General features: G+C 35.7%; 1 protein-coding gene across 1 annotated transcript in view; it reads right to left on the reverse strand.

Annotated features, from left to right (window-relative positions):
- Positions 1 to 5456: 5456 nt before the first annotated feature.
- Positions 5457 to 16364, reverse strand: part of MEOX2 (mesenchyme homeobox 2) — a 52355-nt gene continuing 41447 nt past the window's right edge. The window contains exon 3 of the mRNA XM_038127995.1: positions 5457 to 6764. Coding sequence (XP_037983923.1) covers positions 6540 to 6764 — 225 coding nt within the window. The 3' untranslated portion in view covers positions 5457 to 6539. The remainder of the gene's footprint in view (positions 6765 to 16364) is intronic.

The raw sequence follows: 16364 nt of genomic DNA on the forward strand, positions 1-16364 counted from the left end.
ATGATTTGCCAGCTATACAAATCTTGCATTATGACTCCTGTTAGAACCAAAACCAGAATTTTCATAACCCCGTAATATGGGGTTCTCAACTCACATTTCACTAAAGTGGTCCTAATTTTCACTGTGTACTCAAAACTTTGTTGAAATCAGGATACTGTGTGTCATAATGGAGGCACAAAGTCAGCAGTCACTTTGGAAATTATTGGCTAATGTCTTAATCCTGGACTGTTCACTGATTTGTATGAACTTTTTTGTGTACTTTGGGCTAAGTCCAAATCCTTGTGAAATCAATCGTAATCTTTCCATTGCCATCTATATGCTTTAGATGAGGTCCTTTGCTGCCTTAGAAGAGCCTTTACTTCTTTCTTGCAGAAATACTCCATATAAAAGAAATCCTGAGATCTCATCATACTATTGTCATCAGAATCAAATGTCTTCCACAAATATGCTAAAATTAGCTAAAATTAGAAAAGTGACAGCTCTATCTTGTACTTGGTGCCACTTATAGAAGAAAAGTTGTGTATTTTCTTTCTATGGTTTCAGCAAATAGATATCTACACAAGAATTATAGAAATATGTATACAAAATTATTTACAATGTGTTTTAATTCCAAATTTTGGGTCTTTTTTTCTCCCCGATAGATTTTACTCCCTGAAATGCATTTCTGTGGTGATTTCATAAGATTTTTCTAAGTGCACTTTTCAAGATACATTTTTAATTTGGGAAAATGCCCATTTCAGTATTTTCTCAGCTGTGCATGTGAGTTTTTTGGCAAATAATGTGGTAAGTATTCAGAATAGACATATTTCTAAAAACCCTCAAGTCCATAAGCAACCATAAGTTATATATACAGTGACTATATATTCATGGTGACACTAGGGATGAGAATCCCTCCCTAATTACTAAGCTATTCCCACAGATATCTGTCACATTAATTGCTTCATATTGTTTTGGAGCATGCTTTTATAATACAAATTTCATTATATTATTGTGTGGTTATGAGACAGTAAATTCCTACAGAAAACAATTCTTGTGAGGATTACTTAAAGGACAAGTGAATCTCATTAATTTTTTGGTCACCAATGTAAATAACATTTCACAAAATTTCTCTTAATGGATACTAAATTTTCAAAATTTGCCAAAAAATAACCAAAACATTAGCAGAAAAGTGTCCAAATTTTTTCTTCCTTGAGAGATGTCAACCTGTGAGCTAGTAATCTTATTCTGTTAGACAATACAACTAAATATTTGAGTTCAAGTATATAACCTTAATAAACATAATACACAAAGATTTTTAAAGTTTTTAGTTCACAAATTCCAAACAACAATAGAAAAAAAATTATGGAAAGAACAGGAATGTAGCAACACACTTTATTCCTGTTAATTAGTCCTCTGAACAGAACCAGTAACATTTTAATAATTATTTAATATCCTGAATCACATTCTTACACCGTATCTTAACTATACTGTTCAATTCTTCTTTGAAGAATCACATATTTGCTCTTTTTTTGTGAATCCAGTTAAGGGAAGGAGTGAGGGTTGCAAGAGTTGGAATAGGTTGTCATAGAAAGCATTCAAGGGGCAAATAATATTTAAAAAGAAAGAACCATCACAGGACATTTACTAGAGCCCTGAATCTAATCCCACAAGGCTTACTTGGCCTGTCAAGGTGGCCAGTACCAATTTCTCCAATGCCCTTTTAACATCTTTGGAGTTTTCCTAAAGAAAAATGCTGGGGAAAAAAACCAAACAAACAAAACAAAAGGGACCTATGGTTGTTTCCTACTACAGCTACTATTTAACAAACTCTTCATTTACAATGCTTTGTGGGGTCTTCTCTGTTTATTGATCTCAACCAAGTTAACTGTTCAGGTGATAGTCCTGCATGCACAACTTGGACAGAGGTAATAAAAGACTGAGAAACTGCTAAAACATTTGCAGTTTTTACAGGTGAATGTGATAACCTCTTATTATGCCATATGGAGGCCTTGACCAACAGCCAGGGGCCTTAAATTACATTGAAACTGATTCCTACACCATCAGCTTTCAGATAATGCCAAAAGACCATGGCCTTAAAATTAAAATGGAAAGAAATGTATATAAGCAAATGAGCTCCAGTGAGTCATTATTAATCTGAGGTTGTAGTGTCCATCACTACTGAAGCCCTGTGCCAGTCACTGCCAGTTATCTGTTACGCTGCCTTTTTTAAATGAATGCAGACATCAGGTTGTATACCGAATTCTCCTTTTCAATCCACACACATTACATATTGATATTAAATTACAGTTCATAATTAGTTAAATGTTATTCTCTAAAATTTCTTGAATCTTGTAGTTGATCTTAAATACTGCATGTACTTTCTCAAATACAAGCTCACCCAAGAGACACCAAATGACTGAAGCCAGGAAATTCTAAATGAAGGCTTAAGCTGACATTTTGTCCCTAACTTATATGTCTCCTCATAGCTACTAAGAGTTCATGTCCTAATAGTTCCTCTTTCTTTATTATTATATATTTCTTTATTTATAAATAATATTATTGCAGCAGTCAGAACCTCCACTTAAGAAAGCAGGAAACATAAACTATCTTGAAACTTGGCCTATGATAGGAAGATATAGGTATAGAATCTCTTCTTGTGCTTCCTTTTTTCTGACTACTTTTGGATCCAATGAAAAGTCAAGAAAAGATGTGTCAGCGTGTGATTAAATAAATTCACACACGTCCACTTTGCAATGGTATTATTTTAACAATATTTCAATATCTATAATAATGAAGCTAAAATAAACATAATAATGAAATAAAAAGCCAACAGTCATAAAGGAAGAGAAAGAAATCCTGAAATTAATGTATAGCTTTGTACCTGAGAAAAGAATTCTTATCATCCATCGTGTTGAAAATTAAACTGTTAAACATCACTGTCTTTTTACAGTCAATTGTATTTGCTGTGTATATTTCCTGAGTACAGTTTTGTGTCCGGCTCAGAGACACACCCCAACAGAAAATCAAAGAGAGATTAACTCTGGAGAAATATGATATCAAAACTATGGTACCTCAAAATCCTCATTATTCATCAGAAGCCAGATTAATTGACAACAACTCATGAAAAATGATTATCCACTATTTAATAACAGTAAATAATAAAGATAAACCAACCTGACTAGATTTCATCACATTTACATTTCACTCTATAACCAAGTGCTTGCACAACTTTGGGCAATTCATAATCTTAGGGGTTGATTTTGTCCATGTGTTAAATGGTAAAGTCTTAGCTATACCACATGGCTAGACTAGTAGAAGATTTAACTGCAGACAGTCTGCAGACAGATATAAAACAACAAAGATAAAACAAACCCTTAAGTTATCGTTCAAAAGCCTTTAACCATATCTGTTTCCAGCAACAAAATTGTGCTACAACTTTGATACAAAGTCATGGCATCTTACCTACCACACGTGGTTGATCCCAGGAGCTTCCATAAGAGAATTCTTGGGTAATTGGAGTATTCGAAAGAAGATGAGACACCATCTGCATTGACGAGTCCTGAGCATACCTGCTGACCCACAAAGAGGTGCTAAAGCGTGGGGCATTTGTTGCTGCTCTAAGTGGCTTGAATACGAGCTAGCTGAAATCTGGAAGAAGCATGTCTGTATTTCTGTGGGGCTGAGCATGCAAGGAAGTTCCTTCAAGAACACAACAGGAAGATCACTGTGCCTTCATAGGTTCAACTACTGCCAGTGTAGGATCTCTGCACCACAGTGTGCGCACCAATGGTGTACCAACAGTTGTTAAAAGCCACCAGAGGCCTTTAAGTAATCTGAGAAATTAGAGTTAGCACCTTACAGCCATTTTCAAAGTGTGAACTGCTTTTAAAGCATGGGAAATGTTAAATTTTTTTTTTTTAGTTGTCTTTTTGTACTGAAATACAAAGTTACATTATTTGGTCCTTTGTTTCAAGTGAATTCACTTACCTAAAGAAAAAAAAAACACCTCCTAGCACTGTAAATCTATTTGCACCTTTCTCTCTCTTCAACCTGTGCTCTCAATCTCAGCAGATTCAGTTAAAACTAGGAAAATGGCAAAATGCTATCTTTCTCAGTAGGAAAATCTGGCTGCTTCCCCACGGCAAGTAACCCAGTCCAATCCCTGTGCCACTAACAGAGTAACACACCTCGCAAAATGCCTTGGGCTAGGAACACATTGGTGCATTTCAGGTAATGTAAATGAAGCACTCCCATTTGTTTTGTAAAGTGTCAGCTCAAACTTGGTTGATCTGTTTTCAGATGCAGTTGTAATTTTTTCATGAATGACAGCAATAAACAATTCTGCAAACCTTGAAAGGTATTTTTGGCCAACAGTACTTGGAAGACATCTTCTCTCTTCTTTACTAGCAAAACAAGTCACATTGTATTTGACTAAACCTCTGTGGTTAAGAAGTGTTATTTGAAAATTAAAGATACTTATTTTTAACTTTCCATTGCAATTTTTCATTTTGAAATGTAGTTATATTTCATTTAAGGGGGAGGAAAAAATAGCCTAGAGTAAAAAGCTTTAGTATGAATCACTGTAAGTTTTTTTCTGTTCTGATAATCCCTGCAAAACCCAAAAACCTTTCCCACCCTGACATAAAATCAAAAATATACATGTTCGCAATAGTTAGCTTACTTCTCTTATCCTATTCCTGTCCTCAGCACTTCTGTATGACAAAGGCATTTGAAAAAGAGCTGAGGAAAAAATGCAAAGCCCCTAAGTGCTGGAATCAATAAAATGCTCTGAAGTCTCTTAAGAAATTAATTACCCATTGCTTGGATATTTTAAACTAAAATGGTCAAGACAACAATGAATGGGCAAGAAAGATCAAACTGACAGTGGAAAGGATTTGGAAAATAGACACAGATTTCTTGGTTGCATTTAATTTTCCTGGTGCCCTACTGCTCCACATAGCAGAGTTTCAGTGAATGCTCACAAGTACCTGCTAGGATGTGCACATTTCTTGCTCCCTCTTTTTTTCACCCACTTTCTTCTATTGCACTACCCAGTCAAATTAATCTCTGAATTTTTGAGGAGATGCTTTGAGGTTTTCTATTAAACAACTTTATTGAACAAAGGCATGAATAATATAAGTATGCATCCATTCCTTATATTTATTCCCTTTGATCCATTTCAACAAGTTCCACAAAATAACCCTTTACCCTTGCTTTAAATCTGGAAAAATGGTGGGACAGACTCTTGTTGGTTTTGGCTGAAGACATCATTAACTGCTAGTTAAATTTTTCCTGCTAAAGGAAAGAGTTTCCCAAATGGATCAAGGTAGAAGGTTTGTCCAAGATTAAAAGCCTAAATTTGAAAACAGCTTTGTGTTGTCCCCACAACAAAGTTCCAAAAGACACAACAAGAGACAGAGCTGCTTAGGCAAAAATCACTTTTAGAGTCCTATGAAATCACTGAAGAGACACCAGAGTTATTTAAAAAGGATTATTTATTAAACATATTTCTTTACAAAGTACAATCAATAGTTTGCATTAAATTTTGGGTTTTGGTATTTGCCTGTATGTACACAAAAGCTTATAACAGAAAATATGTTTTGATTTTACACATGGGACACAATATAGAGTTACCTTCATATTTGGATTATCAACATAAGCAGTTGATAATAGCTTTCAGTTTATCTGCTGTTTTTTCAAACTGAACATGAAGCAACAACATTTCTGCAGAGTTTCAGCATTTATCAATGTACTCAATTATGACAAAGTAGAGACGAATAATCCTTTGGGAAGTTTCCACTGAGCATGAGTGGAACATGACCCTTTTGGCAGGTTACTGGACTATCCTTATGATTGTAAAAATCACTTCTTGCAGTTATAAGATAGGAAGAATTGAGGAGCTAGGTAAATTTAATAATACCCTATTAGCAGCAGTTGATAGTAAATGCAACATAAGGTTTGTTTTGTCTGTCATACAAGGATGTGTCCTAGCAGACACTATTGTATTGTTCTCTACTTGAACAAAAGTATCTGCATGTATTGTATGTCTTTGGTAAAACAAAACAAAGATATAGAGACAAAAAGCCATTTATTGTCATGAGTGACTATTGCCATCAGCTAATATGAATGCATTGCTAAAAATTAGTGAAGACAGGAAAATGCTGTAAGGTAAATATATACAGAGTTAAAATACATTTCTTATCCACTAGATAGTGATTTTGTGGCACTGTGGTTTTCAGAATATAATGTCTTTGAGAGCAATGAAATTTTCAGTGCAAGCTTAAGCAAAAATACCTGCCCGCTGTCATAAAAACGACAAACAAATCTGGAATGTTCAAAGTAAGTTTGTCTTCCACTTTTCCACTCTTGAGGCACCTTTAAGACATGGCACTTACTGTAAACCATCTAAGAATCGAGAAAAGCAGACACAATAAGCCTGAATTTTCCATAACAACTTTAAAGATCACCGCCAGAGTCACTTGCATAAGTAAACGATGCCTGTGTAAGGCTTGCCAGCAAAGCATCTTTCCTGAGAACGGAGCTGGGACACTCTCTGTGTATCATAAGTGTGCGTGCTCAGAGCTGTGGTCGCTGTCGTGGCTGTCGTCGTTGGCTAGTGAGTCCCCCGTGTGCTGGAGCCCGGCGGCGCTGATGCCGGAGAGCTCGGAGGGGAGCAGTGTGCCCTTTTTCACATTCACCAGTTCCTTCTCCCGGGCTGCTGCCCCTTGCTGGCCCCCTTTTACACGCTTCCACTTCATCCGTCTGTTCTGGAACCAAACTTTTACCTTCACAGAAGAAAGACAAACAAGAAAATAAAGATGGGGTCACTGAGTTTAAAAATGAACTTTCTAGCTGTAGTGCAGCACTTGGGGATTGTATTTTCCTAATGTGCCTTTCTGTCTGGATGGTAAAGAGCTTAGCAAGCTTTCCCTGAAGACCAGGCAATTCAGTTTTGGATAGAACATGGGGGATAACAACTGCAAAGGAGGAAAAGGGGTTACTCTTAAGAAGACAGCTGGGCTATCTGCTACAGACAATTCTGTAGGAACATCTCTGAGCCCTTTAGAAAAAGATCACATACTCCTGAAAAACATATTAATGCCATTTGTCAGAGAGAGAGAAACAAAGTCAAAATGTTTCCCATCAAGGGACTGTGCAAAAGAACATACATTTTGAGTAACAGAGAACCCTTCATCAGAGGGTAGTTACTCTGCAAAACAACTTGCCTGAAATTTGGCATTGCTTTCTTTGTTTCTGTAAGCTGGTGATGAGTTTCAGGTGCAGCACTTTAAAGGTGCCTTTTTTTAAAAACTTGCTGAAGTATCTGAAAGACCATTTCTTACTATAAGAGCTTAAGACTTCCCTATCTATTTCACAAATGTATTCAAATTATTATAGTCAACTGGTCCTTTATGCTGCTGCATTTAACCATAGACCCTGATCAAATTTTTTAGACAAATAAATATCCTTAAAGTCAGAAGGCAATGCATTTATGAATTGAGTCAAAATTAGCAAATAATTTCAGATAAGAATGAAAAAGAAATTCATAATATGGAAGACTAAAAATGTATCTGTGTTTAAGTCATATTAAACCTCAAGATTTTACGCCAGCTGAAACTCATTTCTGCTCCTCCCCATCTCTGTATGGATATATATGAGGGAAAAGTAAACCGAAATTATTTGCACTGCAAACCACAATATTTTTCAATAGCAAAAAAAAAGTTAAAAAAATAAGATGTGCATAGCAGCTGTCAAATATATTAGACCAGATTAAAGGCTGATTTCAGATCAGCTTCAAGTGCTGTCACTGAGAACAGTATGACTAGAATATTGTTCAGTTTGATTCATTTAGAGTTAATGTTGCTGAAAAATCTCGTGTGTGTGCGTGTGTGTGTGTATGTGTGTGTGTGCAGCCCTTCAGATGAAGGTTCTGCAGAAAAATAAACAATGCCTGCAACATTTAACTCAGAAAAAAAGCAAGAAAGCTTGCAATGCTGGTGTATCTTCTGCTGTGTTTAGCAGAATGTGTTTCAGAGTTTTAAAAGAATCAGCAAGCAACAGGCACAGCAGGACATATTGTACAACATGAGTAATAGAGCCACAAAAATGCTGTTTTGCTGAATCTGTCTTACACATCCAGGAAACCTGACAGTTTTTAACCTTTTCTATCGCTTTGAATTTTACATTAAAATTTTACTACAGTTGAGCTGATAGATAGCATCACAATCTTTGTATATGTATACAGGAAGGAAGAGAGGTTATTTATTTTTTTAATACTGTATATTCCTATTAAAGCCAAAGTGAGCTGTTAAAGCAAATCACTTGGGAACAGAGAAAAATGATTCCAGGTTAGTTAAGAGCCTTAAGGCAGAGCACATCTTTTCCTCTAGTCAACTCATCAGAGCCAAAAAAATCTAGCTTGCCAAGTGAAAAAAGTGTAAAAGGGAAGGTATTTATTACTGGCTGCTGTGATATTGGAAATTACCATACTCAGAACTGGTATCAGAAGTGTCCGTGGAAACAACGTCTTCAAAAGGGTACAGCATTGGCAGCTTTCTGGGAGAAGTGATAATATTTTATTTCATTTTTTGGGTTTTTTTTAACAGTGAACTTTCCCTTGCAAAAGGCACTGCTCTACTTGTGCCAGGTAGTGCAGTAGATGCAACTGTAGTCATTATCTGAACATTGAAAATAATACTTTGGATTGGACCCATTATCACAGGATATTATCACACTTCTTATGAAATAAGGGCCAAGATAATTTTCTTTGGTAAGAAGAAATTACAGGATCAGAGTAATTGTTAAAAGGTCCAAGCAATTTTCTGGATATTTTTATGTCCTTGAACATTCACAGAATAATTCTCATGACTCAAAGTCCAGAACACAGTAATAATGTACAGAAAAGATGGTTTCAAGAAAAGTGACAATGATGCATTTGACGTAAAAGTTTCAGTGCACAGCCTGAATGCAACCTACTTTAACTTACTGGAATAAGAGACATCCAGGCCTTCTGGATGTGGTCAGTTCATTTGTGGGTACTTGAGAAACTAAAGCTAATACTCCTGTGACACTGTCCTGGATGGGACAGGAGTGAACAGGATGATTACTGCCTGGCTTCTCTTACAGGTGCTCATCTGTGTTCTCTCACAGACAAAACTAATTCTCACATCTGCTAAGCTGACATTTTTTGACTGTTTTCTACTGTAATTTAATAAATTATTCTGGTTTTCATTTTTATGACAATACATTTTGGTTCTGCTTGTTATAATTCAAGCCACTTGACAACAGCAGAGTTGAGAGGAGTCTGTCTCCTTGGGCATTATGTCCAAAAGATTGACCCCAGCTTCCAGGTAATGAGTAACTGAATCCAGGCTGGGGAGTACTTCTTCACTCAGATCACCAACCTTCAGATCAGCTCATAAGATCATGCCTTAAAGTGCCTCCACCAGGGATTAGCAGAGGTCAGCATCTGCATATTAGCTGATATAAATCAGTTAAGGGATGATGACTTCCCTTTTCAAGAATGAGTATGAGATACATTTGCATATTCATCCGAGGATCCAGCATGCAACGCTATGTCTGCATGTGACCCATTGTAAAACATGGGAAACATGGTATTTTGGGAAAGTTGGGCTGAAATTACTCCAGCTCCCTTTGCATGCACTCTCTTGAGTGTAGAAGGAAGAAAGTAACCCTGACAATCTTGTGGGAGGAAATATACTACTGATGAACATATAGTCTTCCCATAAAGAGAAAATGCTAACAATGTTAAAAAGGGGGGGAAAAGGCTTTTTTGTTCATTAATTTAAATAAACTGCATCTGATTTACTTACAGAACATAAAATATGCAATTTCTTTTTTGGTATGCCAAAGATTATTCTCAAAAGCTAGAAATCATTTATAGTCAAGTTTATCATTGAAAATATTGTGAGTTTATTTTGATGCCATTTGCTGTGTTAATGTACAGCAGGGTTCTTATATAAGGGAATGCATTATACATATACAAAATATTTTTTACTATAGGTTTCTTTATGTCCTCCATTATGAAGTACTGAAGTCCACTGTTGATCCCATCCAAAGTACACTAATGTCAGTGTGAGTTTTTCATACAGCTCAATAGACTCTAAATGAAGACCTTAATATTCATGTGCTAATAATATGAGACAGGTACTTCACTTGATATTTCCTCTAGAGATTAAATTTAGATATTGGAATTCTGAACTTCCTTTGGAGCTGAAGGTCAGTTATAGAGGGTATAATTGTTACTGATATGTGATCCATCGATATTTTAGTAATGGAAAGGAAGTGAAGCAAACTTTGTTTGAAGTAATTTAGAGCATCAATTTATCTTGGTTCATGGAAGAAAATGCTTTTTAAACACACAACTCATTTAAATCTTTCAGGTCTTGCATATAACATGAATCAAAACAAAACACCCTGAGAAACATGAAGGAGAGAGGACAAAGAAAGAAGAGAAAATAAAAAAGTAGAATAGAATAGAATAGAATAGAATGTATCAAGAGTGACAGAGAATGACTGAATGACTGAAAAAAATAAAGAAATATTAAAATAAAAATAAAGGAGAGACAAAAAATCCTTACTGAAGTAAACTTGAAAAATTTTTGAAATTTCTCCCAGTGAAAGAACTAGTAGTGACATTCACAACTTTTGCAAAAAAATTATATCCTTTAAGAAAGTTTAAAGATCTACTGTGACAAACTTAATAAGATTTACAAATCTTTTAATGCTATTTTTCAAGGCTAAGTTAGCTCCAGCAGGGTCTGAGCATGCTCACCACCTCCCAGAATCAAGTCCTGATTGCCTACTGTTTATTGAAATGCACTCCCTCGTCTCCACCCTTTGACTAGCACAACTTGACTGTATAGAGCAAGCATGTGTATGCACAGAAAACAAAGGAAGTGGCGGGAAATGAGCTGTATTAAAGATGATGGTAGCATTAACAGCTGTTTCTAAATCAGCGCTTATGAGCCAGTCTATTGAGCACATCTGCTTACTGGCACGAAAGCCCTGTTTCTTTTCCCTTAGTCAACAAGTTGTTTAGCATCTGCATCTCCACATCTGATGATTAGACTGTTACTTTAGATACAAGTAAATTATTCCTCATCGCCTATCTCCTGATCTACAAGATAAATGTTTTGCTGTGACCAATTTATTTTAAGGTCTGCTCTGTAGGAATCATAGGAGGAGAGTCAAAACAATGAGGTTTACATTGTTAGTGTCTACATTGCCAAAATAATTACTACATACTTATGATATATAGGTCCTTAGTAGTCTTAAGGACCACATGATGGGCTGTGTTGGATGTGTATCTTTAATATAACTTCCTTATGTGGACATCAACAACTCCTTTTGATTCAAAATGTAAATATTTCCTAAACTTCTGATTTAATGCTCCTTGCTCCTTCTTCAGCAGAGCCTTTCAGTCATGTTAACTTTAAGAATAATTGAATGAAAAAGTAATGACTGAATTCAAAGTATCTTAGTACTACTATCGGCTCCCTTTCTTCTTTAAGAAAAAATACTTTCTCTTTATAAAAGCTATTTTCTGGAACTGAAAAATTCTTTCCTAAAATCCAGTTTTCCGTTCCAGGTTTTAGTGGCATGAGTCCCAAACAAGATTAAAATTTGAGGCCTGCTATCTAGAGAGCCTTAAAAATTAGAAACAAAGAGTGCCGTGCCAGTTGTAACTATTCTTTTGCTTTAAGGGATCCATATTTCTAAGCAAGAGTCTTTGCAGTCAGTATCCTAAATTCCACGTTTTAATACACCTAAATGATATGTCACGAAGACCCAAGCATCAAGTCTTTAAAGTGTTCTGCCTTGGTCAGCCGATGTCCATTACTTTTGCTTTTATTATTTTTAAATCTTTCAATTTACTTTCCTCTGATACAGACAAACATATGAATAACAAAAAAATAACCCTGAGTTTTTGAAATTAGAAAAAAAAATTAGGTTTACTTCTAAATTTTCTTTGGCCTTGAAAACATTCCTGTTATTTTCAGATAGTACATTTATGCTGCCAAGTTTTAAGGAAAGTCAAACTCCTGAAATTGAAATCCCTGGTGTTATACAGCTGATGCTTGCCTTTTTTGCATGCATATAGATAATATTTTCATGATAGTTTATTCAGAAACTTATAGAAGTAAATAGAAGTGTACAACCTACGAATAAATGTAAGTGCTCACAGAATATAACTTGAAGGAATTCCATTTTCTCTTCCAAAGAAATTCTCATAAAAATCTCAAATATATTTTAGAGATTAAAACTAATTAAAATAAATCTTAGTATTAAATGTCTTCTTAGTTATTATAAAATATTTCCAAAATCCATCACTTAAGAAAACTGATTTATCTTTGGAAATTAAGGAGTGGTACCAGAACCTTGTGATTAAAATTACTTAGTCACCTGCTCACTTATTTAAAATGATCTGCTTCATGTTACATTACAGAACTTTACACTGAATGTGTACAAGTACTTTGCAGCAGCTGTTGAGAAAAAGGGGAGGTTTTGGCAGGTGCACAAAGGACAGCTGGAGCTTTTGGCACCCAGGAAGGTGTAGGAGTGAGTTCTGGTTTATCGTTACATAAAAGTCAGTTGAGATTTTGGTACTGCTTAGGTGATACATTCTCCTTTCTACCTCCCACGTTTAAACAGGAATGGAATAGACATTATATTTCAGAGGACAGCAGTGATAGCAGTACTTCATTCCAATTTCAAAAATCTTTGGGAGCACTCAGTTTACCTCACTCTACTCCATCCAAAGAAGAGTTGCCTTCTCCACCAATGGTCTTCAAAATTGCTTTCATGATCAAACAGCTAATCCTCCTGAATCAAAACCTCTCTAAAGTAGATTTTGCAGTTAACGTATCTTAGGCAGAAAGGCAAACAGTATTTCAGGTACCTTCCTCCTAGTGACTTGTTTTACATAATCTAAGGATGTATTTTTTTATAAAATTAGTCTTTCCTTTTTTTGGTTAAAGGCAAAGAAAGGCAATCTGTGGGGCTGCTGCTTAAACTCCCTTTACCTTATTCCCCTGTAATACATCTTTTTAGAGCCTACTTTCATCCATTCCTTTACTATGTATAGTACTTAAAGGGGGCTTACAAGGATGGAGAGGGACTTTGATAAGGGCATATAGTGATGGGACAAGGGGGAATGGTTTTAAGATGAAAGAGGGTAGGTTTAGATTAGCTATTAGGAAGAAGTTCTTTACTGTGAGGCTGAGATTGCCCAGAGAGGTTGTGAACTCTCCATCCCTGCAAGTGTTAAAGGCTGGAATGGATGAGGATCTGAGCAACTTTGTGTAGAGAAAATGTTCCCTGCCCATTGGCAATTGGAACTAAATTATATTTAAGATACTCTAACCCAAACAATTCCATGATTCTATGATCGTGTGATTCCAAATCTACAAAATAAATTGTGGAAAAGTAATTTGTGGGGAAGATGACCTTTAGCTAAACTTTCCTCTTCTTTGTGTAGACATTTACCTCCTTGAATTACTCACAGGTAGAGTATTTTACTTCATGATAAAAAAATTGTAATATTCATCACTTTGCACCCATTTTGCACAGATCAACATATCTCAATGGCCTGCAGAAAAAAAATCTCCTTTATTCTACTTGTTCATTTTTGACTCTCCAAAATAATTTGTTCTCCACTGATTTCTTCTATTTCTTAAAGTGACTACAAATGACAAATTTAAAAGCTCCTCTCTCCCTCAAGAGGTGACAGAAGAAGCCACATCTTTCTCAACTTGAGTCTAAGAAGGAGCAGGGGTAGTTAATAGCTGTGCCTCACCCACTTTGTAAATGCAGCTGTATCAGTTGCTGATATTCCTGTCTATATCACACATGCTTCTTGGCACAGGCAGAGGTTTCTCCCCACCCAGAACCTCACAGGGTTTCTCTGAAGGTGTAGGGTCCATTCACAACTAACAACTTGATGTTCTTGGATCTTTGCATATTAATTGCTTGTTTGAATTCAATCAATACTGCAAATTAAATATGCTGATTGAATTTGTGCCATGTAATTTAAAAAAATAATTATTGTACAAATCAAAATTATGCACTAATTATAACTAAGTTTTCTAGCTGCTTTCTTTCCTGAGAAAGAAGAGGTAGCACAGTAACTCTCGCTGCTGGTATTTATATTGCTCAAGACAAATATCAAAGTTTTATTTTATTAAGAGTGTTACTTTAAATAAACAAAAAATCTAAAGGATTTCAAGCCACACAGACTCATTATTATACTGTGGATAGAGTGTGCTTAACACATGGAAGTGTGGAATGAGCAGCTGCCTTTCAAAGATGTGACAGCATGACAGACAGCTATGGTCAATATCTATCAATACAATTTGATTTTTGTTTGATTTTTGTTTGAAAAATATTCAACACCTAACCTCAGAAAATGAGCTTCCTAAAGTAGAAAATTAGTTATGCCATTTAATGCATGAAGAGATATTTACACTTCCAGCAGCTGTGCAGAACAAACACCTGATGGAGGAATATTGAACTCCCTGTTTTCTTGCCTGGGTGACCAAGTGAAGCTACTCTTACCTTGTCAGTGAAGTCTAAAAAATTCAGTGATAAGCCTCCCTTTACCTTTGTAATGCTGAGAAGTATTTTAATCAAGTTTTGAGATAACCAGGTCTGGAGAAAAATTTTCTAATATTAAACTTCATGTAATATTTGCATGGTCTCAACAATGCAGTGCTACAGTGTGGGTTATGGTACTATACCAAAGTATAATTTAAATAATAGGGCTGCTTGTTTCCATTTCTGGCAGGAAAAAGGCATCACAAAGCTTCTTTCTTTGTGACTCATTCCATGTTGGTACCACATGCATGGAAGTCAAACACTTGATACAAAAACATTCTTCACTTGGACAAAATTTTGTCCTTTGCCTACGCAAAATCAATGGCTTTGGCCTTTTATAAATGATTGGTAGCTTCTAGGCAGATATTGGAAATTAAAGTTGAGAAGAAATAAACCTCTCCTTGCCATCAGCAGAATTTAATCTGACTAGGTGGGATTTTCCGTTTGTGTTGGCAAACTAAAGCATTACATATTTGGATTGTTTATTCCGGTAACCTTAGCTAGCCTGAAGAACTGCAACATTACTCTTTTGATTAGCTCCATGCAAAGAGATCTTGTGAGATGGAAAGATCTCCTACTCTTTCTATATTTGGCAGGATCAACTCTGTAAAAATGTCCATTTTGCCACTCCTCTGATACCCCGCTGCAGCTGCTTCCTCCTCTCATCCCATGGTGAGATATTAAAAAGTCTGCATGGAACCATCTCCAAGTTTATCTGGAGGTACAAAAAAGCCAAGAATGCGTTTGTCAAGGTTACAAATATCTAGGGAACTCAGATAGTTTTTAGTCTAACTAGCTCTTCAAAATATAATAGAGGCCTGCCAGCTGAAAATTATTAACTGCTGCCTGATCTGGGATTGTGTGTGCACTCTGTAGGAGAGGGAGCGAGCATTACATGTACCTATATTTCTGGAGTTCTTACAATACCATAATAGAGCCATCCTACCACCAGATGTGCTTATAATGCTCTCAAAGTACACTCTTAATATCTAGGCAATTGAGGCACTTATTTAATGTCATCCTCCTGTCTTGTAACTCAGGTTTCCTTTTTAGGGAGTGATAGGATTACTTCCTTCTCCTGAGCCATATGTAGATAGGGGTTTTTTTCTTTTTCTTTTTTTTGTGAAATAGCCTTCCATGAGTCATTTATGTTTGAATTGATTTTGTAAGTTATTTCAAAAGTCAAATGAAGCCTTACTTTGATGACTGCAGAAAAGTTTAATACCCTTATTTAGCTTTATAAATATGGTTAGACATATGTTTTTTTCTACAGCTTGTTTAAATGCCAGAAAGGTAATTATGAAGTGTTAGTTGGTCATTGCCTCTTTTAATCTGCGGCGTATGGTAGAAATTATCACTATAGTCAAGAGGAAGATAGAGATTTTTTAAGATAATAGGCTACATGATTTATCTCACATCTGGGGGAATAACTGAAAGTTGTAGCTTTAAGATGACCCAACAATACTTTCCCCAGATTATTTTGTTGTTCTTTTTTATCTGAATAATACACTTGTCTTTTTTAAAAAATCCTGGTGAAAAAATAATGCTAAACAAATAATTCCATCATGGGTTAGGTCTGCTCTCAAACCTATTTTCCAAACAGATACATCATTTCCCCCAATAGGCAATGTTACTGTTCTGCCATTGTACTAGCTCAAGGAAGTTTCAATTCTCTTTATGTAAATTCAGTGTTTCATGAGAGATCAAGAAATCTCCCAACACCGAGAGGTCTACAGCATGAGATCAAGGCTATCACTTGTGTATTCACT

The sequence above is a fragment of the Motacilla alba genome, chromosome 2 (assembly GCF_015832195.1).
Source record: "Motacilla alba alba isolate MOTALB_02 chromosome 2, Motacilla_alba_V1.0_pri, whole genome shotgun sequence".
NCBI classification, from domain to species: Eukaryota; Metazoa; Chordata; class Aves; order Passeriformes; family Motacillidae; genus Motacilla; species Motacilla alba.